Below are 24,140 nucleotides of genomic sequence, written 5' to 3'. Positions count from 1 at the left end.
AGAAAGATCTAATTGTGACTTAGTGATCCAATTTTCATTTATGGGCCTCCGGGACAAGTTGGAAGTAACTCCCACCATCACAGTAGGGGAATGGCATATTTATTTTTTAAAAAAGAAACCATCACAGTAGGGGAATAGCATATTTATTTTTTCAAAAAGAAAAGGAAACGTAATTAAAACTAGATTGCGTCCAACATATATGGAGCAGCTCATTTTAAAAGTCAAATTCATTTTGTTTCTCTCTTCGCATAAGCGAGTAAATTTTATTTCTGTATTCTGAAAGCGTGATTACCAAGGAGAACCATGCTCTTCTTTAGGCTCCATTAACGTATACACGTGGCATGATGAGCCACACGCGACCATGTAAGAAAAACAAATACTTTATCATTATTTGATCAGAACAAAAATTGTATATCACCCAAGAAATAATTCCTATCTAAAATTACAATGACCTACTTGCATTTCACAGACGACGCTAATTCGTATCTTAGATTACAACGACCAGATGCATCCGAGTCTTCATTGCTTGCTACAATACAATCACAGATGATTGATTGAGTACATCATCAGACCAGTTCAGCACTAAAACCGGTTATTTGATTAGAGCTTGTTGGGCGGATTGCTCTTTGCTTTCTTCTATTGCGAAGCGATTAAGTTTCCACACTAGGCTTCAAGCAGGCTATAACATCTTAAAGATTATGTGAAAAAAATAAAAAGGTTACAATAATACATTATTTTCCCTTGTATATACAAACAATGTGTGGAATAATAAATGCTGGAAGTTGTCAAATTGAAAAAGAATATCAATTGCATGGCTAAGCGAGCTGTTGTACACTCAATATCTCATCCACATCTGTGTGCTGAGTTGCCAGAATGGTCTCCAGGAACTCGGTTAATCCCTAGCCTGTTATGCACGAGTGAAATTATAGTTAGTATTAGGAACCAATAGAAAGGTCCAATGAAGGGGAAGATCACCTCCATAGAAATGACAAAAGAAAAACAAAACAGAAAATAGTATGCCATAGTCCCCAGAGATTGTAGAGTAGCATCACTTTCAAAAATCATAGATTTGAGAAGATGTGATAATAGTTACACATAATGATAGAAGTATGACGTCCTCTTGAGAATTCTCTATCATAATTGCCATGCTGCAACTCTTATTACAGCATATCACTTTTGCCTACTTAGCCTGCTTTGATGTAGAAACAAGTTATCGGGTTTGATATGGGGATTTTCTTTTGTAATCGCAAACTAAGAGTTTGATTTTTTGTCACATCCGGTTCGACGGCTGCTTACGAGATGAAGAAACTAGCAAGAGCCTTGGACAACTCAAAACTTTCTAATGAATATCACTTTGTTTGAATGATCACCTGGTTTATATATCTCGCTCCTTCACGTTACACATCTAAGTTGTATATCCTTGGTTGAAACAAACATTATTTCTGCAAGTATAGGAGATGCCAAATATTATCCTCAGAGAATTAAGTATTTAGTGTAATTTAAGGGGCTCCAATCAATCCTCCCAATTAAAAAAGCGAATGAAGTATCATAGAAGGGAGATTTTGATAGACCGTATCAGTGATTCCATGCTTTTGCACATGAATTTTGGTAAATAAAGAAAAAAATAACCATGCTCATGCGCATATTTAATGTACCTCAAAATTGTTAGAAGAATGGGAAAGCTATCAAGTTCAAGTTGTGGGTCGTGTCATTGTTGATAGACCCCGGCCAATGGGAGTTATCCCCTGATGACCCACATCTGGTTCATCATCTGAAGATGCCAAAAAATATATATTAGTCAAAAAAGAGAGAGAGAGAGATATATAACAGAGATATCGATTTTAAGAAATAATCCAAAGATATTAAGCAATACTCCATAGAAATGGAAGAAACAAATCCAAAATGAAGAAAAATAACCAGACAGAGAGAAATGACAATATCCATTTGGAGGAACTGTGCATCATATGACAGCTTATTGCTGAGATGCCAACTTGGTTGTCCATAGCAGTATCAAACACACAAGCAAATAAGCAGCAAGAAATGAAATTAGAAAAGGATAAACATGTTAAACTCAGTTAGAATGATAACAATGATGTATAAGGCTTGACGGTGGAATGATCAATGAATTAACAGATGAGCAAATAAAGGAGGCCTCTCAGCACAGCACTAGGCCTCTAAGCACAGCACTGGAAATGAATGGTGGAACCAAAAGATTTTTAACTAAAACAATGAACAAACAGTGTACATGATAGTCTTACCAGAATTATCTTCACTGGCCTGAGCTCCAGCAACCCCAACACAAGCAAACAATGAAGAATCATCTACTTTCAAATGTTCATATGCAAGGTATATATCCTCGACTGTAGCAATATCGTACAACAAAGTCAAGTCCTTGATGCACGAAATACCCTGAGTTCCATCAAAATAATATTGTCAAGATACTTCAAAAAAAAAAAAAAAAAACATACTATCTGTTTGTGCATGCTGGCTTTGTTTCTAAAAAAACATGACTGTGAGAAAATTAGATATTTTTTTATAAATGGCTGCTCCACAGTACCTTTCTTGCAATGGATGGAGCTTGCAAATGAGCCAGCAACCCTAACCAATAAGCATTTGACTTGGATTCGGCCTCATGTCTCATCAACAGGGTCCTCTTTGCCTGTAGTACTAATGAAATTCGTTGTTAACATCCTGAGACGAATGTTTTCAATTAATAGGCTTGTAAATATTATAATTACAAAAGTTGTCTTTCGGAAAATTCATTTATAAAATTAAACCTAAGCGGTGAACGAATCGCTTTCAAAATGTGAAAAATCATTCATAGCTTGATTCAAAACATTAAAATTATTTGCGGTGCTTACAAATCGGTAAATCATTCACCACTTTTAAAAACAATATACATCTTTCGGAGTTCGGAAGTAGGAAAAACATAAGTTATGTGAATGCGGTGAATGATTTTTAAATTAAAAAATTCAAATGCCTATATTTACAATTAAAAATTTTTATAGGCTTACCCAAAAACTCCTTCCGAGACCCAATCAGGCAGATCATATAACATATTTAGTTGTAGTATATACATTATAAATCATTGTTAAAAACTAGTAGATAATAAGAAACCATCATATGGCCAGTTCACAAGGGTCAACTAGATATTATGGTGATTTCGCATGAAACCCGGCTCATTAGCTATCTAAATACAAAAGGCAGGTATATGAATTGATACCTTTGAACTATCTACTTCGTAAACGGTATTTCATGGTTCCTACTTTCCTCTTGCTTCAGCTTTTTAAAACTACAGTATAACTTTTGTTAAGTTAAAACTAACATTTTACACTTGGATTTGTCTTTGAATTAGCTTGTGATTTTCTTCTTCTATTTATTAACAGGTTCTATCCGTGTTTTCCCTTTTGAGTTGTCACACCTATCTGTAAATACTTCTGCATGGTCCAGATTATGCACCAACACATGCGCCTCCCTTTGACTATGTGCTGACTGCATTGTATTTGCTACATTCTGCAGCCACCTTTTATGATTACGATGTTCTCAATCACACACTCAGGATCAAAACATGAGATCCCTCAAAGAATGATTATTCCAGTTCTAATAAGAAGAACATGCCATTGAACATACATCCAAAACCGCATGAAATGAATCAAAACCACCATGACCGAGAAAAGCAAGCTGTTTGATGACTTCTTTTTAATTAAATTGAATAAAAAATCAAGATAATGACTGACCCGCTCAAGTTCCCTTTGGGCAATCTTGTTATTGTGAAGACCTCTAAGAACACTTTTGCATGCATCAACTGCTCTGTGAACCTAGATGAAATATAACAATTGATATTGTAACACTAAGAGAAAGTAAAGCACTACTACTGAAGATATGAATAATCCGAAGTTAGCATGGTGATCTACCTTGCTTGGAGTTGAAGTTACAGATATCACATACCAACCAAGTTCCAGCCTATCAAAGAGGCTTAGCTCAAAAGATACATCGTATGTCAAACCCAAAGAATCTCTAACTGTTGTGAAGAGCCTGCGAATACAGCCGTGCAAAACCGATCTTGAGAAAAGAGGCCAAGTGGGTGGGTGAGGGTGTGTCTGTGTGTGCGCATATATAGCGAGAGCGAGAGAGAGAGAGACAGAGAGGCTAGAATACTTCTAGAAGTAAACGGCACAGTTTACTTCCTCGTCATATCCAGTGATAGATTATCCAATTCAACAATCTGCACCATTAAACTTGATCTAGGTACTTGAATTTCTTAGGTTACAAATTTCACAGTTTTCCAATATTATTTCCCTAGCATTCGAGTGGTCTCAAAATAAACAATTTTCAATGGCTAATGTCAAGTGAATTTGAGACAACTTGATCACTAGACAAAAGATATCCGAAAATAGCAATATTCAATTCCTAAAGAGTTCAACCAGCTTAAATTGCATTTGATGGTGCCAATCGTCGATACAAACTTCCCATTTCTAGAAATGATGCAGAAAAGTAAACTTCACTATTTACTTCCAGGAGTATTCTAGTCTAATATATATACAAACATACATATGTATGTTTATGTATGTAGTGCGCGCGCATGTGCACACACACACACATATAGGCTCTTGATAAATAAGAAATGATCTTCAATGGCAAACAGTTTTATATATAGAGGTTCAGGAAGACAACAAGTAAGATTTATGACAAGGAAAGCTGATCTAATACAAGAAAACAAAACCAATGGGAGGAAAGTTATATGCCATCAGCACGCCATATGGCACACTGTGCTAGTCGGAATGGACAGCGTGGAGAAGCCATGCATCTTATAGTGAACTTCCCAACCAAAATAGTTTATTACTGGTTGCAAAATGCACTACTGTCATAAAAAAAAGCAAGGCAAATTTTCCTCCCATAATAAAGACTTCAAAGTCGATAGTTAAGGAACATCACCTAGAATTTATAATCTCAGCCAGCAGACCCAGTGTGATGCCAAAGAAAAGAGGGTGACTCCGGATATTCACGTCTTTTTTCTCCAGAGAAACCAATTTATCTGCATTAGGCTGTTCATCTGCAGTGCAATCGGCTTCAGTCACAATTTATGATGCACAACTAAAGATAAACAAGTAACAAATACTGTCATAAAAAATCCACCTTCAACAAGCAACTACTGTCTGAGTGATAGAGAGAGAGAAGAGGGAGAGAGGTTGGGAGTCACATCACACACCAGATTTTTTTTTTTTTGGTTTGTTTCGCTATGATATCAAGCATGCTAGCTGATTATGACATGCATGCCATAAATGTGCAGACCAGAACAAGTCAAAATGCCCCCCAAACAAAAAAAAGATACAAAAAACACAACCAAAAACCAAAAAAGAAAAAAACCGAGAACTTCACGTCACCCCTGCATTGGTACAAAGAAGGCAGCATTTGTTATATTTTAAGTGGTAAGTTACAAACATTGGTCACCAAACCTTTGGTGAAGTTTCATTTTGGTCATCAAACAATAATTTGTTTCAATGAAGGCGCTAGACTTTAATTTCTGTTTCAATTGAGTCACTGCATAAATTCCAATATAAATTTTCTGATGAAACAATAAAAATAAGAACTCCCTTTTCCTGAATGGCAGTAATGATTTAGCTATCAAGAAATAACATGGGAATGGCATCGTAACATCTAAAAGTTATTAATATCCAACTATTACATCATGTTGAAGAGATAATTTTATAGCAGAACTAGAATTCCAATCATCTCCAAGAGATAAAATAGCAGTCAAATCATCTCTAGAACATGATGTGATAGTTGAATTAGCTATCACTTTGCCACTTTGGTTGGAAAAATACAAAGGTATCGTTTGGTTCAGGGATAAGCAAAAAATGGTTATTCTAGGAATACGTATAAATTGAGGTATAAGCGGGGATTAGATCAATTTTGCGTTTGGATGAAAATTGAGTTATTCCTGAGAATATGAAAAATAGCGTTTGATTAGATAAGATGGAATAAGAAGGATAGTGGGTAGTTATAAAAAAAAATAATGATATTACCCTCTCATTATATTTGAATTTAAAATTTAAAATTTAAAATTTATATTTTTAATTTAAAATTTTAACTTTTAAATTTCAAAATTTTAAATTAAAATTTAAATTTTAAAATTTAAAATCTCAAATTTAAAATTTAAAATTTAAAATTTAAAATTTCAAACTTTAAATTTAAGATCAAATTTAAATTTGAAAAATATAAAATATAAAATTTTAAAAATTTAAAATATCAAAATTTAAATTTAAAATTTAAAATTTGGAATTTAGAATTATGAACTTTAATTTTGAGATTACAAATTTTAAATTTTAAAAATTTAAATTTTAAATTTAAATATTTATATTTTAAATTTTTTAAATAAGAATAGGGTGGGAACAATTAATAAAAATAATTTATTATAATAAAATTATAAATTTGATAAAAATAAATATTTTAATAAATTTATAAATTTTTTATTATTAATAAATTTATAATTTTTTTAAAATTTCTACTTAAACTTAAATTTAATAAAAATAATTTATTATAATATTTAAATATAATTTATTATAATATTTAAATATAAATAATATTATTAATATAGTTCAATTAATAATTTTATAACAAAAAAATGTATTATAATATATAATATATTATCTTTATATAATTTAATTTTAATTCAATTCATAATTTTAATTAAGTTTGAAATTAAACATTGGAATAGCATTATTCCATCAAAATGGTGGAATAGCAAATCCCATGCTATTCCGGAATAGTCGGGAATAGTAAGGTTTGACCGGAATAAAATATCCCGGCCAAAAATTATTTTGTTTGGCGGAATAGCAGGGATAACTTCTGTTATCCCTGCTTATACCGCCAACCAAACGGAGCCAAAGAGTTTAACAATGTGACCTAATTCATAAAAAAATTATATTTCAGTGCCGCAGTTGAAACAAATTAGGTTCGGCGAATAAAATTAGACTTGAAGTTCAGCTATCATTGGCATAATTTCCCCAATTTTAAGATCTTAAAAAGCATTACTTCAACAGAAGGTGCCCTGTCTAGATAGCCAGTAATAAAAAGGCTCTACATAATAAGAAGAAAATAGATTAATGTCTCCTGACCACAATCTATAGGGCACTATAACACCTCGTATCCTCTCTGAAGCTTAGAGCAACTTGTAAATTATTCTAAGACCCCCCAAAATAGGACAAAGGCCTTTTACTATTATGAAGAAAAATTCACACCATCATCATGAGATCATGATCCAATGTAAGAAATTCACATTATCAATTATATTCTCCATCTAAAGCATTCAAAGTAGCACAAAGGCCTTTTCTCAGATATAAAGGGAAAAAGAGCAGGGGATATCGAATAGCACATTACCGTCTGGAGTTGAACACTTGATTGCATGAAAAAGATCTTTTCCTTCAACAGTGAATCCCCAGCGATTAGGTGCTGGGCCTGCAATATATGCACAAGCCCTCTCATCAGTATCCTTCAGGTGTACCTGCAGTGAACAAGTCAACCTTTAGACAGGTAGCTTTGACAATTTGTTAGGAATTAGTCCAAAGCTAAAAGAGATTCAGCAATCCATTGTCCTCATAATACCGATAAGAACCACTTTTATAGTATAAACAGCTACAAAATAAATGAGTTTGTCATGCTGAATACTGTTAACATAAATACTTGGAATTCAATGGAAACAGCAATAATCATTCCTCAAGAAGCAAACAATGTTAAATATTCAACAATAGCTTCTGATAATTGCTGTCCAGGTTCATCATAGATATTTTGATGATAGGAGCTTTCAGAATCGCCTTCTTCTTACCCAAATCATGACATAGCTCTAAAACAACTAGAATGAAAATAGGACAAGAAAATTCAAGATTGAGCTTGCTGTATGTAAGGAAGTTCATATTCGCTGGAAAGTAAACAATGATGCCTCCCCATGTTGAGCCCTAAGAAGACCACGTACCATTTTCATACTAAAGCTTCAAAAAGAACAAGAGAAGTCACTTCACTCAACCTAGGAATGGGTGAACCAGTAAATTATATTTACAAATGATATACAGGAAAAAAATGATATACAGGAAATCCTTAGGCATAAAAACACTAAGACATGGCAGAAATGCACTCTGCAGAAGAAGTAATTTCAATTGTATAACCAAATATAGTTGATATAAAAGTATGAGAAGGACTTACTTGCTGGAAATGCATATCAGATGGAAATGGCCCAAAAGTAATAGGAGCAATAAATTGCTCACTGTTAAAACTAGTTGCTCTGACTGTTCCAAGATAATCAAGAATGCAAGCCTCTATTTCATCCTCAGTGAAATCTCCAACAATGCTGACCTGAATTAAAAGAAAAAAGAAAAAGACACCAAAACACAAACACGGAGTCCGGCAGTTACAACAAATATAAACAAGATTTCATACTTTAAGATAAAATAAATCCAGAGAACAAAATCAAGAAAAGATGATTCTCAGAAGCCCAAGTTCGAAACTTATACTCATACCTCCATATTGTTGCTGGCAAACTGGCCCATGACAGCATCTTTCACTATTTGCGGTGTTAATTTCTGCAATGACTCAGGTGTTGGTTCAACAAATCTTTCATCACCATTCAACATTGCCAGCATAAGTTTATGAGCTGTCGACCGTTCTAAACTTTTGGGAATGGAACGGTAATATGACAAATATAACTGCTTCGCTCTATCAAATGCATCTTCTAGCCATACGCTATGCTGCAACAGAAAAACATGCACAAACTTTATAAATTATAATAACAAATTAGTGTTGTTAGAACAGAAAAACAATTTCTTCAAGCTTGTGACCAGTATATATAATTGAAGGGAGCAAGTTTGAAGGTAAGACTTCAAGATAAACGCGCACTGCATACATCTGAAAATAAAACTTGCGTTGGCCAAATTACTTAGCCTTCTAGAAGCATGGCTACATAACCCAGATTCAATTTCAATAGATGAAGAAAACTATTGCAACTTGGCAATGATTAGTGAGCAAAAGCATTGGGATTCTTAAAAAAGAGAAAATATAAAATATGTAGAAGACACGTTTCCAAGGGCAAAGTCAAAGAATGAAACAAAGAAAGCTTTATCGATATTTTCACTTGAATAATATTCCATCAGTGATCAGAATTACGCAAGCAAACAGAAATAATTAAGACATGTTAAAACCATTAGGATTACAAAGGTCAACGCATTTGACATTATATGAACACCATTACCTCAAGAACCATATGAAGAAGTTGAAAAGCAGCACGCATCCCATTGTCTCTTAGAGTAAATCTAAATTCCATACAGATGAACTCCTCGGTGGACTCAAGGGAGCAGTTTATTAGGTTGTTCACACAGAAAAGTTCTACCTGTTGAAGAGCATGCATGTCAACTTTTGAAGGCATATCTTATATATTTCCCAAAAAAGAACAGTTACCATAGCTTAAACAGGATTATTTTCTTATATGGACCACTCATATGACATACAACTATCAATACGAGAGCAGGATTCCACTTAAAGTACCTTGCATCCATCTTATTGATTTATCCCCGATGCAAACATGTAATATTCTATCCCAAGCACAGATAAAATACACCTAAGACTTAGAATTACAAGCTAAATAGCCTGCATTATCTCCATAGACCGTAGTACAGCCATCAAAGTATTTACAATAAAAGCATATTTCCATCAAAATTGATTCCTATGCTTATTTAAGGATACCGGCTTGTTCATATATCTTATATTCCTAATATTTACAGTAAAAGAATATTTGCTAAATGATTCCTTCACTAGTATCTATAGGTAGATAAATTCTGCAAAACCATAATGAACTATTTAACAATGGATGTGCCGTATTCAGCGATGTTTCTTTATAGAAGACATACCTGTTCCCTAGAAAAATTACCAACACAACCACCCTCACTTAGAGTGCGAACGCCAACAACAACAGCTCCCTTGGATTCAGAAGTTTCAGTAGCTCTTCCACCACCCACTATCAGTCGCATGACACCAACTCTAGCTTCATTTTTTGTGATCTAAAATTTTTAAGAAAAAATCAGCATGGTCAATAAACAAAATGACAAAAGCAACATAATATTAACTGCACGCATGTGATACAAAGAGAAATGAGAGAACAATAAGTACAAGTGTGTTATCCATAAAACTACTGCGAGTTAATAGTCTTAGTGCTATCATCATAATCAAGACCTTTTCAAACATTATGGCTGGCTAGGGTCAACAACAATCTTCATAAACTCTTACTACCAGTAATCATGCTCACTTAAGCAATCAACACGCCCCAAAGGAAAGGGAAAAAGAGAAAGCATGATGCCTGAGTAGAGCACCAGAAGATGTGGTAATTGGAATAATAGAAAGGAAGAAGATGACACCTACTGATTTAGGAGAAAGATGACCGCCACACATTATTCAAAAGAAGACCAATTGTCAAGTATTTTCAGCATTCTAATACTTGAGTCAATTGACAGACGTTTTTTGAAAGGAAAAAGCATTCAAGTCAGCCAAAAGTAGTTGATGGATACAAGTAAAGCAAGATATGAATGACAAGGATACCTTCCCAAAAACATCAATGAGATTAAGAAACAACTCTCAACCATGTTGACACATAAATTACCTTGTAGTTCACAGGAATTCCATTGGACAGACGGCATTGTGTGATGCCAGTTTCCTTGTCAAATACTTTTAATATATGCTCATCCTTAGATAAAGAAACAAACGATGGTTTCCTCTGCAGCTTCAACTCCTCCAGTTGTGATGGACTAATTAGTTGTTTTGGTACCTCAAGCTGCAGTGAAAAAAAAAAAATCAATGAGCCTGAAAAATAAAATCTAGCAGTTAGTTGGAAATCCATTCCTCAAGTCCCCCAGTTGTGATGGACTAGTTAGTTGTTTTGGTACCTCAAGCTGCAGTGAAAAACAAAATCAATGAGCCTGAAATATAAAATCTAGCAGTTAGCTGGAAATTCATTTTTGATAAAGAAGCTCCACCAGATTTTGAGCTAATTCAAAGTTACATGATCAGTTCAAGCAACTATACTACGTTCATCAGGTTACATTGGTTATGCTCCTCTGCTAGAACTAGAGATGTCAACAGGTTGGATTCAGGGCGGATTTTCAAAAACCCGAACCCGAACCCGATGGATTTTAAAAATCCATATCCAAACCCGAACTCAACTAAAAATCTGAAATCCAAACTAGAACCCAAAAATTCGAACCAAAAACAATTATTTCTTTTTTCAATATTTCAAAATATATTATTACATTAAATCTAAATTTTTAAAATACAACTTCAAATATATCATCAAATAATATATATATATATATATATATATATATAGAGAGAGAGAGAGAGAGAGAGAGAGAGAGAGAAAGAGAGAGAGAGAGAGAGAGTCCGGCTACTATACTCTTATGAGTATAGAGCCTTTTGTACTCATAAATTTTTGGTCATTAGATCTACCCTTTAATTATTTTCATCCATTAGATTATACTATTCAACCAACTACCCACTCAACCCGAGGGGCCACTATCAACCTAGTCGTAACTACTCTCACTCTAACCGCACATTTTTTCATCCGAACAGCCGAAAACTTATGAGTACAAAGGGCTCTATACTCATATGAGTATAGTAGCCCCAGCCTACATATATATATATATATATATATATATATATATAGTAGGTCTCCCGTGCTTTCGAAAGTACGGAGGCTTCCGTGCTTGTAAATTATTTTCGATGATAGGACATCCGATTCGAACGAATCGGCTACGTTAGGGCATAATTTTACGCTATTAGAACTATCTTAGAAAACCAAATTTCATAATTTTTCGGACATCAGTTTACCAAGCGATCAAAGGATCTCAAAAATGACTATTTTAACGGCGATGTGGGCAAATGTTTTTTAGTTCAACGGTGTAGAAGTATCCAAATTACATGAAAACTTTAATAAGAAATTACTTAACATCAAGAGCAAGAATATACTTCCGAATTTGAAATTTGGAGTCTTATTACTTTTTATATAACATTTTTATTTTCAAGCCATTCATTTTGAGACTACTCGTTCACTAGGCAAGACGAAGTCAAAAAATATGAAATTTGGTTTCTAGATAAGTTCCAAATAGCATAGATCATGTCTAACGGAAACCGATCCTGAATTGGATGTCCCATCATCAAAAACAACTTACAAGTTACGGAGGTTCTCCGTACTTTCGAAAGCATTAGGAGCTAGCCTATATAATATATAATATATATATTATATATATATATAGAACTAGGCTACTATACTATCGGTAGCACGGAAGCGCTCCGTGCTACCAAGTTGTTTTCGATGAGTGTGGCTTCCAAACGACGATCGGCTCCGTTAGACTTGATCTACACTATTGAAAGTATTTAGAAACTAAATTTCATAATTTTTCGATATCATTTATCTATCAAACAAGTAGTCTAAAATTGAACGGCTGAAAATAAAAATCTCATAAAAAATGATGATAAAAGATTTAAATTCAAGATCAGATATACCGATCAAAAGCACCAAAGAGGTGATGCTTTTGAGTTTTTATCCTTTGGATGAAGAAATGTAGGGTTGGGATGATGGTGGTAGGTGGTGGTAGGTGGAATAGTGTTTGATCCAAAGGCTATTAATAATCAAGGAGTAGATCCAAGGGTTAAAAACATAGAAGCACCAAGGAGGTGGTGCTTCTAAAAGTATTCTAGCTCAATTCTATATATATATAGTCCGGCTACTATACTCTTATGAGTACGATCGCTCTCGTACTCATAAGTTGCTTTCAATGATAGAGTTTTTGAATCGACGATCCATACCGTCAAACGTTATTTAGAGCATTTAAAACTTCTAGAAATCAAATTTCATAATTTTTCGACATCATTTACCTTACGATCAAAAGGTTACAAAATTGACAATTTTTAACGGCCGGTATGGGATACTTGCTAGTTTAACAGTGTAAAAGAATCGGAATCGGTTGAATTTTTAATAAAAAATTCTATTCACTACCTAGATAAAGATCAATAACTCCGATCTTAAATTGAAGGATCCGATCATCCATTTTTAGGATGTCGTTCGATTTCAACTGTTCATTTTATACCCGCTTGATGGACTTTATTATGACTTCGAAAAATTACGAAATTTATTTTTTAGAAGTTTCAAATACTCTAGATCATATTTAACGGAGTGGATCGTTGATTTGGAAGTCCCATCATCGAAAACAACTTATGAGTACAAAGGACCTAATACTCATAAGAGTATACTAGCCCTACTATATATATATATATATATATATATATATATATATATATATATATATATAAGAGCCCGGCTGGAATACTATCAATAGTACAAAGGATTTAGTGCTATCGAGTTTTCCACCGTTAGATTTAACCCTTTGATTATTTTTATCCGTTAGATTATACTATTCAACCAACCACTTACTCAACCCTAGGGGACCCACATCATCCTAACCACACAATTCTCAATCCAAGGGCTAAAAAATTAATAGCACCAATAGCATGGTGCTATTAATACTTTAATAGTATTCCAACCTAATTCTATATATATATATATATATATATTATAATGCAAAATAAATTCAGGTTCGGGTCGGATTCGGGTTCGGGTTCGGGTTCGGGTTCGGGTTTAGATCGGATAAAGTCAAAATCCATATCCGAAACCATATCCGTAGGGTTTTTATTTTTGATATCCATATCCGAATCCATATCCATTTAGTATTGGATATATTTGCTCCTTTAGGGTTCGGGTTTGGATAAAATTTCGGGTATCCGTACCCATTGACATCCCTAGCAAGAACAAGAATGAGCGAATCATTTTTTTTTGACACAAGTATTTTCTATTGGTTAGGCTCCAAACAAAATCTCTCAGTGAACACTCAAGGAAAAGAGATTAAACCACAATTTATACCCAACCCCCACACCCACCTGCCACAAAAGAAAAAAAGATAAGAAATAAAATAACATACCTCTGGCTCTGGATGTATAGGTTCCTCCAAACCTGCAGCTATTGCATCTGTGATTTCTTGCGGATTAATCGCAAAATCCGCATCACCAATTCCATCAATATGCACTTTCTTTGGAACACATGCAACAATAGCAGCAGGAAGTGGAGCAGTAGGTTTTCCAAAATCAGAAATGAACTCCAACACTTCTGCACCAACTGTATTAACCTGAGAAGTACAAATTGTGCTAAAATTAGATAGTTTTAAGATAATTCCATTTAAAATAATATGAATAAAGAGGCAATAGTCGACTATCACTTTAGCATAAAAGGAAAGTAATTTTCTAAATGAAGGTTACCTCTGTAAGTGTAACTGTTTCAGCAACCGCAAGCAAACTCTCATATCCCTGTAGTTGATCCATAACAGTGTGATCGAGTGCATCACTCTCCATAATAAAGTCTAAATTATCAACCGATGGAACACTGTCGATCATTGCAGCCAATTGTTCACTATCTTTTATTAGTGCATCCATGTAGCGAGTTAGTTCCCCCTTTGTTACGCCAAATTCTTTGAGCCTTCGGACCTATAACAAATTTGAGATTAGCGTCAACTGAGAAAACATATAGTAAAAAATAAAATGCACTGTCTTGAGCAGAGAACTTAAAATCTGCATTTGGCAATCAAGAAAAGAAATTCAATTGGTTCTTAATGTTCTCCATAATCATGTATCAGATGCAAACAAGTAAATTCAAATGTTAACAGGCAGATGAAAGTAAAAATGCTGAAAATAAAGCCCAATCTGATCTGAGAACAAAATAACATTTCAAGACCCACATGCGACCTTTTTCAGTCATGCAAACAAAGAAATGTACTGCATGAGACAGTGCTAATCAAATGGGACATAGCAGAACTTAAAATAATATGGGAATGTTAAATTTCACAAATAAACATCAAGTTGCAAACCTCGTGAACAGCAACTTTAATAGCACTATGCCAATTTTGGGGTTCAGCCGTTACTGTAAGAGTAGTGACAGTGCATCCTTCTCGTCCTGAATCACTGTGATCCAACTCAATAGATGTAAAAGGAGGATTCGAGCTCTGCAAGGTTCACAAATCAACAACATATAAAGGATTGAAAATTTTCCTTGAAGCAGTAGAACTGTCTACAAGTAGCTAATCAAGCACTAAATGGATATTTCCAACCAGCAACTTCCCATTTATGAAGAACACTATGCCAAAGTTGAAAGGCATTCAATTTCATGTTATGTTAGCAGTACATTATTGAAACATGCTAGTCATTATAGTTCCCTATAACCTATAGTCTACTCCCAAGTGCAACCCTTTGAAAAGTTTAGAACCCCTTGTTTATTTCTTCGAAAGCAAAGCAGCTTCTCTTCAATTAATCACAGCATGACTCCCAGCCTCCGATGACACAGACATCTATTAAAGGCGCTCAAGTCATATAAATAGCTCATCTGTCGACGTAATACAAAAATTACTCTAATCATTCTTTGATTTTCAGGTAGTTACAATTAAATTGCAACGACCCGACCCGCTAGCAACAATAACTCGTTGGGTTCAAACCACCGGCCCAAAATGCTTAAGCCCAATTATTATTACTAGCGTGTAGGTTTTATATAAACTGATCGGAATCAGTATTCCATCCGATGTGGGACTATTGGGGGCGTTACAAACTCTCCCTGTTTAGACCCTGACGTCCTCGTCGGGTCCAAACCAGATCACAGACAGGCAGATCAGGACCATTACCAGGCGATGTGAGATTCTAGAGGTAGCTCCTACAGGTTCAAGAGGTGGCTCCCACCAAACCCGTTGGTGTAGCACTTTGTCCCACATAGCACTTAGTTCTCACACTTCCGGCTGGTATTCTCTCTGATACCAATTGCAACAACCCGACCCGCTAGCAACAATAACTCGTTGGGCTCAAACCACCAGCCCAAAATGCTTAAGCCCAGTTATTATTACTAGCGTGTAGGTCTCATATAAACTGATCGGAATCAGTATCCCATCCGATGTGGGACTATTGGGGGCGTTACATAAATTATTTCTATTAGCATCAGAATAATAACCAGAATAGACGGAAAGGAATCTGCCACTAACTATCCAATCAAGCTAAGTCACACAGAAAATGTGGCAAGGTCCATTAGCACATTCTTATTTGTTCGCAAGTGAAAGTATCCACATAAACTATCCAACGTATACCAGAATATAAATAGAACATGATTCCCACAGCAAAATTTTGTAACTAGAACATCAGAAATTGGAGAGATGACTAAGATAATACCTCCCAAAGACTCAAATGTGGTTAGTAAAGATAATACTGTCATTACTAAAAAGAAAAGGAAATGATGAGAAACAAAGGAGACATTCAAGAATTGTTATGCCCACCAATCAAGAGTCTATGGTATGCAATACCTTATATCTTGTGTTGATCCGAAAATGCAGAGCCGACAAAAATATTCTCTTCATCAGAACATTGCGCAAGTCTCCATATGTTCTGACTGGGTTGACAGGAACCTACAAGGAAAAAACAAAGAAATCGAGAAAATCCTGCATGTTTGCCACAATATATTGCTAGTTAAGTAACTAGCAGAATGTCCAGACTATCATTGTCCATTTCACTGCTATGAAATTGATACATATAATGTACTCTACAGGAGTCATCGCCAAAGTACATGCCCTATATACATTAACAAAGTTTTGTTAATGAGTAACCACCAACATCACCCCCTCCATACTGTATCAAGTGATAAACTTAAATATGAATCTTGAAGTTATTGTAGTACATGCATCTTCAATACTATGCAAAGAAAAACAAACGGAAGGAAATAAATATCATCCTACGTTCACTGACATTTCTAAATTTTTGTTATTATATTAAACGAGCCACAAACAGTTAAAAGGATCAACAACTTAAGTACAAGAAGATATAGTTTTGAAGGTTCACCCAAGCGTGACTCTCAATTAAAACTACTAGAAGGTGCTTCAATTGAAAATGAACCACAAAGCTTCAAGAAGCATAATTTTCAAGACAAAATATTTTGATAATCCAAAAAAAGAAAAAACTAACATTGGTTATAGCAATTCACAAAGTTATAAAAGTTTCACATCGTAGTGACGGTGCTATACATCAACAATTTGTAGATAGGAAGTAAAGCCTCTTGATTACCTTGCAAAACATGTTGATAGAGAAATTCTGAATCAGCTCATGCTGGAAAATTTCTGGAGGCTTTGCATTATGCCCTAATCCAGGAAGAGACCATTTATGTTGCACAGGGGGCCTGACTGCCTGCCTCTCTTTCTTTGCAAGCTTTGTTTGATCAAAAGAGAAGGATGATTTTTCACTGGTTAGACTTCCAGCCAGCCCACCTGGCAGCTTTGGAACAAGAAAACTTGCCATTGCACCAAACGCACTCTGCGTTTGCACAGGAGGTGCTTCTTTTTCTGCCAGAGCCCGCCCAAATACTGCCTGCATGATAGTGTATAAGTAAATAATATTACTTCCATGGTCACAAAGTATATAACATACAACAAGAGAAAATAGTCTTCAATTATACATACCTCAATCTGTTGCACTGTTTTGGAAATGTCATCAATGTCACCAACTAGATATAATGTTGCATTTGCAGGATAGTACCAGCGCTCGTGAAATTTCCGGATTTTATCAGGGTCCCACTTCTGAATTTGCTCTTCTAATCCAATTGGGAATCTCTGACTTAGTTTGTTTTCTGAATGCAAATGTTGCAACAACTAATTGAAAAGAATTACTATTAGTTAATATAAGTTATTTCTGAAAAATCAGATTCAGTTTAAACATTATCAGCTCTCTAGACTAACACGGATACAAATGTTTGCTAACCTGGCAATCAACACGATATTCTATAGTGTTCATCATTTGGAGTTCTGAAAGGATTGCTCGTCTCTCTTTCTCAACTCGTGATGAGAGAAACTTGGGACAGAAAGCTATCTGAATACAAGTGTTTTCCACTCAAGCATAAGCAATATGTCCGTATAAAATCCAACCATAAAACATAAGTCCAAACAGCCTAATGTCAAGATATACTATTGCCTAGAAATGTACAAGCTCACAACAACTTAAGATCAAACTGTTGGATCGTTGGCGCTAACCATTAATTCTAAAAGCTCAAGCTGTTAGCAACCAATTCACTTAGGTATCGTTTGGTTCGAGTATAGGCAAAAACTGCCTATTCCAGGATTAGGTATAAATTCAGGTATATGTAAGAACTAGACCAATTTTGCATTTGGATGAAAATTGAATTGTTCTCGGGAATAAGAAAAATAGTGTTTGGATAGATAAGATAGAATTAGAAGGATAGTGGGTAATTATAAATAAAAAAATAATGATATTAGCCCTCTCATTATATTTGNATTTAAATATAAATAATATGTATTAATATAGTGCAATTAATAATTTTATAATAAAAATAATATATTATAATATATAATATATTATATTTATATAATTTAGTTTTAATTCAATTTATAATTTTAATAAAGTTTGAAACTAAATATCGGAATAGAACTATTCTACCAAAATGGTGGAATAGTAAATCCTAAGCTATTCCGAGATAGCCGTTTGACCGAGATAAAATATCCCGGCCAAAAATCATCCCGTTTGGGGGAATAGCGAGGATAACTTTCGTTATCCCCGCTTATACCCCGAACCAAATGGGACCTTAAAGCGTATAGATATAGCGCCACGGGTCTCGATTGTGACTCTACCCATTCAACCTTACGTCACTTCGAACATGACTCGGCCCAACCCGGTCTCACGACATTTTGAACGTGACTCGGCCCACTTGGCCTCCCACCACAAAGTAAGATGCTGGCCCATTTAAGCCAACACAAACATCTTCAGGCATCATGCAAATAAACGACGTCGATGGCTCCTATTATGTGATGAATTCATTAATCTAAGAAATTTTCTTACTTCTATTGAATAATTAGTATACAATTCTATTAAGTAATTAGTATACAATATTAAGAACGATGTAAGAAATAATGCCATTTTCATGTCCAAACAAAATAACGACGAGAATTATGAATCCTATTCAATATGGCATAGCAAAACCATTATCTCAGGCAGCATTTAACTCATTGAAGCGTTGATGCAACTTATATTTGCGTATACAATCAAAACACTAGCCGCCTTATCCCCAGCAAGCCCTTAATGATTTCAACTGCAGTACATCTTCACAGCATTGATCAGATAATTTCACCACTTAAAACAAAACAAGAAAGTAACGTCATGTTTATCTTAAAAATTCTTAATATCTCTTTCACTTATGCGGTTATTTTAGTATTGCAAAGGCTATGATGTATCATTATTGTTTTTTACCCTCTAGTAAGTGGTTTTTACATACATACAAGAGTTACTGAAAAAAAAAGCATTTTCAATAGAAGCTATCAATACCACCTCTTGTTAGATGACTTCTTAGCATTTATGAGAAGTTCATTTCCACATGAAGGTAGCTAAATCACCTTTACAAGTAGACTTTCTAGAGCTCTAAACTGCCTATCTTTAAAACTTATTTAGCCACAGTAATAAAGTTTAATCACTCTGGCTGGTATATCAAGCCATGAAAAAGTTACATGCAAACATATAAATGAATGCTTCAAGATAACAAACTACTGCTTACGTTACCTCATTCAGAGCGTCAAGTACAAATGGGAGTAAATCTTCATCGGAGTCCTGTCATAGTTACACCCATCAAGATCTTGTTCAATTTAGTATGCACTTCTCATTAAGCAATACTAAGTTAAGGAACATGAAAGTAAATTGGATGTTTTCAAGGGATTACGACATTAACGGGGAGGGCGAAATGACCAAATTGCCCTTACTTGTTCTGGAAGGGAAAAAAAAAAAATTTAATGTATTTCCACAATTTTCAAAGGCATTTTCGGTACAGAACAGTGACGAAACCCTGACGGCTAGGGGCTAAGTGTGTCAACTTGAAATTTTGAGGAGGCAAAATATAGGTTTTTAAAAGTCACGGGAGAAAGTGAAAAGCAGGTATTTATAGGAGGGTTTTCTGTATTTTAGTCTAACAAATATCATGTATAAATTACCTAAAGAGCGAAATATACAAGACATCAATCCACCAAGCATGAAAATTTATGCGAGGTAACATAGTTAGAACCCCAACAAATTTTTGTGGGTGCACATTTTAGCAGTCTAACTAACATAGCACCAGTAGTAAATCTAACTAATAATTATTAAGCAACATTTAGTGACATATTATCTTCAAAATCAAAAACTTGGAACTAAGGCAATTTTAGTTAAGCAAAAAAACCTTGGTACTAGTCGGAGAATGGATGTGAAACACTGTATGGTGGAAGTCAGTATAAGCATTAGACCTTGCTCCTGTCCCAAGCAGTTTCTCACGCTTTTTACTTCCAAGAAATGCAACATGCTCTATCATATGTGCAATCCCCTGCTCATCATCTTCTTCATCAATTGATCCGACGTGAACTTCCATATGCGCCTCAAACCTGGAAATTTTGATACCATTACAAAAACAACAATTATAATGGTTGTATTTTTTCTTAACAACTACAAAGGAAGTATGCTGAATTCTGTTATAGTGCTTTGTCAAAGCGCATACAACAGAGCTGGATATAAATTCATTTAACTCAACAATACAATCAACACTTTTCGTAGACATTCATCATGAATACCCAAGCAAAAGCTACTGGCAATCTGTATAAGTTCATTTTGCATTCGTCAAGCTGATTGTAGCCATAGCTTGTCTCATAAAAATACAACATATCTTTTTATCAAGCCAACTTTAACACACAACATCAATATTATGCACGCCACTGGTCCTTAAATCAGTTTCGAGAGAAAATCTCTAAATTCCTGTCCAGTATTGTAGATCAATTGGATGCGGTCAAAACAATAAAATTCTTTCTTGTCGAATCTCGTTCATCTACAAATAAACATCTTCTATTTACTTTAGTAGACGATAAATTTCTCCAAATACTAGTAGAGAGATTCCCTGTCCTGCATTATGCCTCTTTGCAATGTCAGCATCAAATAAGCATCACAGAGAAATGTTAAAGGGTTGAATCTTAATCTGACAGATGATCCAAGTACAAAACAGAATCCCAAATCACAGTATGTGATATATTTATGTAGCACCTTGATTAACAACAACAATAGAACTACAGGAAAACTACAATTCCAAGTTCAGATAGGAGACAAGAATTGCAAGATGATTTCTCTTTTATCCCCCACTTGTCCTGCTATCTCAAGCTATAGTAAAAATACCTCATATTTTACCTGGCAGCTGTTCACTAAGGCAGCACAGCATAAGCGTTGCGATCACAAGAGTAATAAGGATTGTCTTCACCTTTCAATATCAAAGAAGGCTACAACTGCTATAATGACAAATCCCACCATTTTGGCAGAACTGCCTGGCATAAAGGGCCTTCAATTTTATTTTTATTTTTTTAAGACAAAGGCTTCCGTTTGCCTATTCCAGCAGAGAGTACTGCTATTTGGCGCGATAGTTGGGTTACTCTCTAAGCAAAGCGAGTATAATAAACCACAAACAAAAAATAAAGTATAAACCTAACAATGAGATAGTTGCACTACAAGCATGCACAGAAATCATCCAATATTTCTCCTGCATAAATTTTATTATTTTTCAAACAAGCAGGCCGTCAACTTGGAGGATAATGAAGAGATAGCAATGAGTTATCAGCAAAATATAAAAGAAAAACCTCGTTAAGCAGAATTCCAATATCAATAGAACTCATATCCTTACCTGTTAGGTGGTGTTTTATTAGGTAATATAATATAGCGTAGACCATTCTTCAGTTGTCCTCTGTGTAGCTTTGGATGAGTAGGAAGTGGAGAACTAAGAAAACCATCTAGTTCTGTATTTTCTGCTTCAGGATCCCAGAAAGGTAAACCTTGTTTCTCAAGGATTCCCTCTGACCATGTCGTACTTGCTACATGCGGCTCCTCGGGACCTAAAGCAGCACATTGTATTGCCTAAAAAGCAAACAAAGATCAGTTACCGCAGACTGTATGACTGTAATATGTTTCTAGAGATTTTGGAACTAGAAGAGTACTAATATAGTCAAAATGGTATATTTAGAGTAAAGACAATAACGGAATTTTTGTCAATGCTGAATAAGTTAATTACACATTGAAGCATAAGTAGAGGAGGTAGGACTTAGGAAGAAAGCTACCAAGAGTCATGAGATTAGCCAGAGTTTTTAACTTCTTGGTCGAAAAAAACTATTGTCTGTAGAAGAAGAAAAAAACAAGTTTCTGTAAAAGAAAATATGAGAACTTAACTGATATTTAGTTTTATAACAATCAATGAATACTTTTTCTCCATTCCAATGATACCTCCGGAACATAAATCCTACATCAGTTGAAGAGAAATCCAAATAACATGACTACGACAATAAATCACATGTGCTTATACTCTTTTCAAATTACATTCAAAATTCAAAAGGATATATTTATTTTCTTACCAAAAATATTTTGGCTTTTCCACCTAGATTTTCCTTCCCTTTTCTCGAAACTGTATAGAGATTTGGCTTCATCAATTTTATGCTTGTCCTTTGATGTATTTTGGCAAGTTTTTTCAAACGTCAATTACAATCCTCTATAGACGCCTCTAAACTATCACTGATTGATTACGTCAAAACAGAATCTAAAGAAGATAAATGTCACATAGAAAAGTGAATAACATTCATAGAGTAGATATCGGAAAGGGAGTACAAGGAATGTTGGAACTTACTGTCTTTCTGCCAGAGAGCAGTTTCTGACATGGGAGACTCGATTTGTCTGAGAAAACAGACGGTTCACATCTCCTAAGGGAATATCTGTTCCTACGATGACCTTGAAAACAAGAAAAGCATCGAAGTTGTCCCCTGTTAATCCCGAAAGCCACCGACTCATCAATAGTCCGAAAATTTTGTCTCCGAGAACCATCCAACCTTGCTCTAATAACTCGTGATTTTTTCGACCCACCAACATGGAGGCACCTTCATTCACAGAAAGGTAAAAGAGTTACAATTACACATTGGAGCCAATAAAGCGCGCTGACACTTGTCCACCTAAATGTAAGTACAGGAAGAGTAACTAAAGATTTTCAAACTCTATAGCTAGATTAAGTGCCCGCTTGGATGCCAGAAGAAGTAATCTGGAGATAAATTGTGCATTTTTGGGGAATTTTTCCATTGTGATTGCAACCTAGGAGCTTGCTTGATTAGTCCGCAGCAAGGCCCTCATAATCATGAGTTTGCATGATAGAGCATTCTGTATTAGGCAATCTATCATATTCTAAGAAAGTAAAAAATTTGACTTGAGGCCGCATAACTGCATAAGTTGCTGGTTACAGTCATGTTTCAAACTAAGTAACACGCACCAAAAGTCCCCAACTGTCTAGGGAACACAGTGAGCTGAGAATTACGTACGGACTTAAAAAACAATCAATAGAGAGATATAGAACTGCAGGTCATACTCTTCCAGCTCTGTAGCACAAGGTTAATTTAAAAGTAAATGGTGATTTGAATTATCCTACAATTTTCAGTTTTTTTTTATTCTCTTTTCTCTTCTCTTCTTTGCATATGTATATTTTTTTTACCGGGGAAGCACGGGAGAGGGGGGGAGGCGAGCGGTGGATCGGAGAGGGGAGGGGGCTCCTCTGAGAGCGGCGGCGGAGGAGGGCAGGGCTACGGACGGAGCGCGAGAGGAGCGATGGCGGCGGCCTTGTTCCGAACCCAGAATTCTGGGCGGAGGAGAGCAGAGGTGAGGGGCCGCCGAGGAGCAGGCCATCGTTCCTCTTTCTCTCTCTCTCTCGTGGTAGCGATGGTGGTGGTGGTGGTGAAATAGAGAACGAATTTATTTGCAAAAGAACAGAGAGAGTGAGGAGGGGGGGAACGGACGGCGGAACCCCAATCCCAAAAGCCCTTCTTTGTTCGTTCCCTTGTTTGGGCGTTACGGATGACCGACTATTATATGCTCTCTGCCTTCCTTGCGTTTGGGGGCGGTGCTGCCGAAACGAAGAAATATCGTGCGCCTCGCGTCAAGGAATTGTGGACGGCGTTACACTTGACCTGATNCCCAGAATTCTGGGCGGAGGAGAGCAG

The 24,140-nt window shown here is 35.3% G+C and overlaps 1 protein-coding gene across 1 annotated transcript; it reads right to left on the bottom strand.

Annotated features, from left to right (window-relative positions):
* Positions 365–24,015, bottom strand: LOC109724729 (stromal processing peptidase, chloroplastic). The gene is made up of 26 exons (XM_020253653.1): positions 23,636–24,015; positions 22,787–23,033; positions 21,797–22,026; positions 20,321–20,519; positions 19,672–19,719; positions 17,866–17,973; positions 17,568–17,756; positions 17,176–17,475; positions 16,422–16,523; positions 14,952–15,086; positions 14,347–14,571; positions 14,013–14,216; positions 10,643–10,813; positions 9,897–10,046; positions 9,242–9,379; positions 8,514–8,741; positions 8,200–8,349; positions 7,381–7,504; positions 4,936–5,053; positions 3,915–4,035; positions 3,738–3,818; positions 2,558–2,659; positions 2,259–2,409; positions 1,656–1,771; positions 1,371–1,442; positions 365–904 (listed from the first exon to the last, which is right to left on the bottom strand). Exons 1-24 carry the CDS (start codon positions 23,824–23,826, stop codon positions 1,692–1,694), a joined length of 3,792 nt encoding a protein of 1,263 aa, XP_020109242.1. The 5' UTR covers positions 23,827–24,015; the 3' UTR covers positions 365–904; positions 1,371–1,442; positions 1,656–1,691.

The sequence above is a fragment of the Ananas comosus genome, linkage group 19 (assembly GCF_001540865.1).
Source record: "Ananas comosus cultivar F153 linkage group 19, ASM154086v1, whole genome shotgun sequence".
Classification (NCBI taxonomy): domain Eukaryota; kingdom Viridiplantae; phylum Streptophyta; class Magnoliopsida; order Poales; family Bromeliaceae; genus Ananas; species Ananas comosus.
Note: the sequence above shows the minus strand (reverse complement) of the source record. Positions and strands in the feature narration are given on the sequence as shown.

Coding starts and splice junctions, on each gene's coding strand:
- LOC109724729 (XM_020253653.1), bottom strand. CDS start 23,826: ATGGCCTGCTCCTCGGCGGCCCCTCACCTCTGCTCTCCTCCGCCCAGA. Junction 17,757..17,865: donor AATATCGTGTTGATTGCCAG/GTTAGCAAACAT, acceptor CTTTTCAATTAG/TTGTTGCAACATTTGCATTC. Junction 8,742..9,241: donor TTCTTCATATGGTTCTTGAG/GTAATGGTGTTC, acceptor TTTCTGTTGCAG/CATAGCGTATGGCTAGAAGA.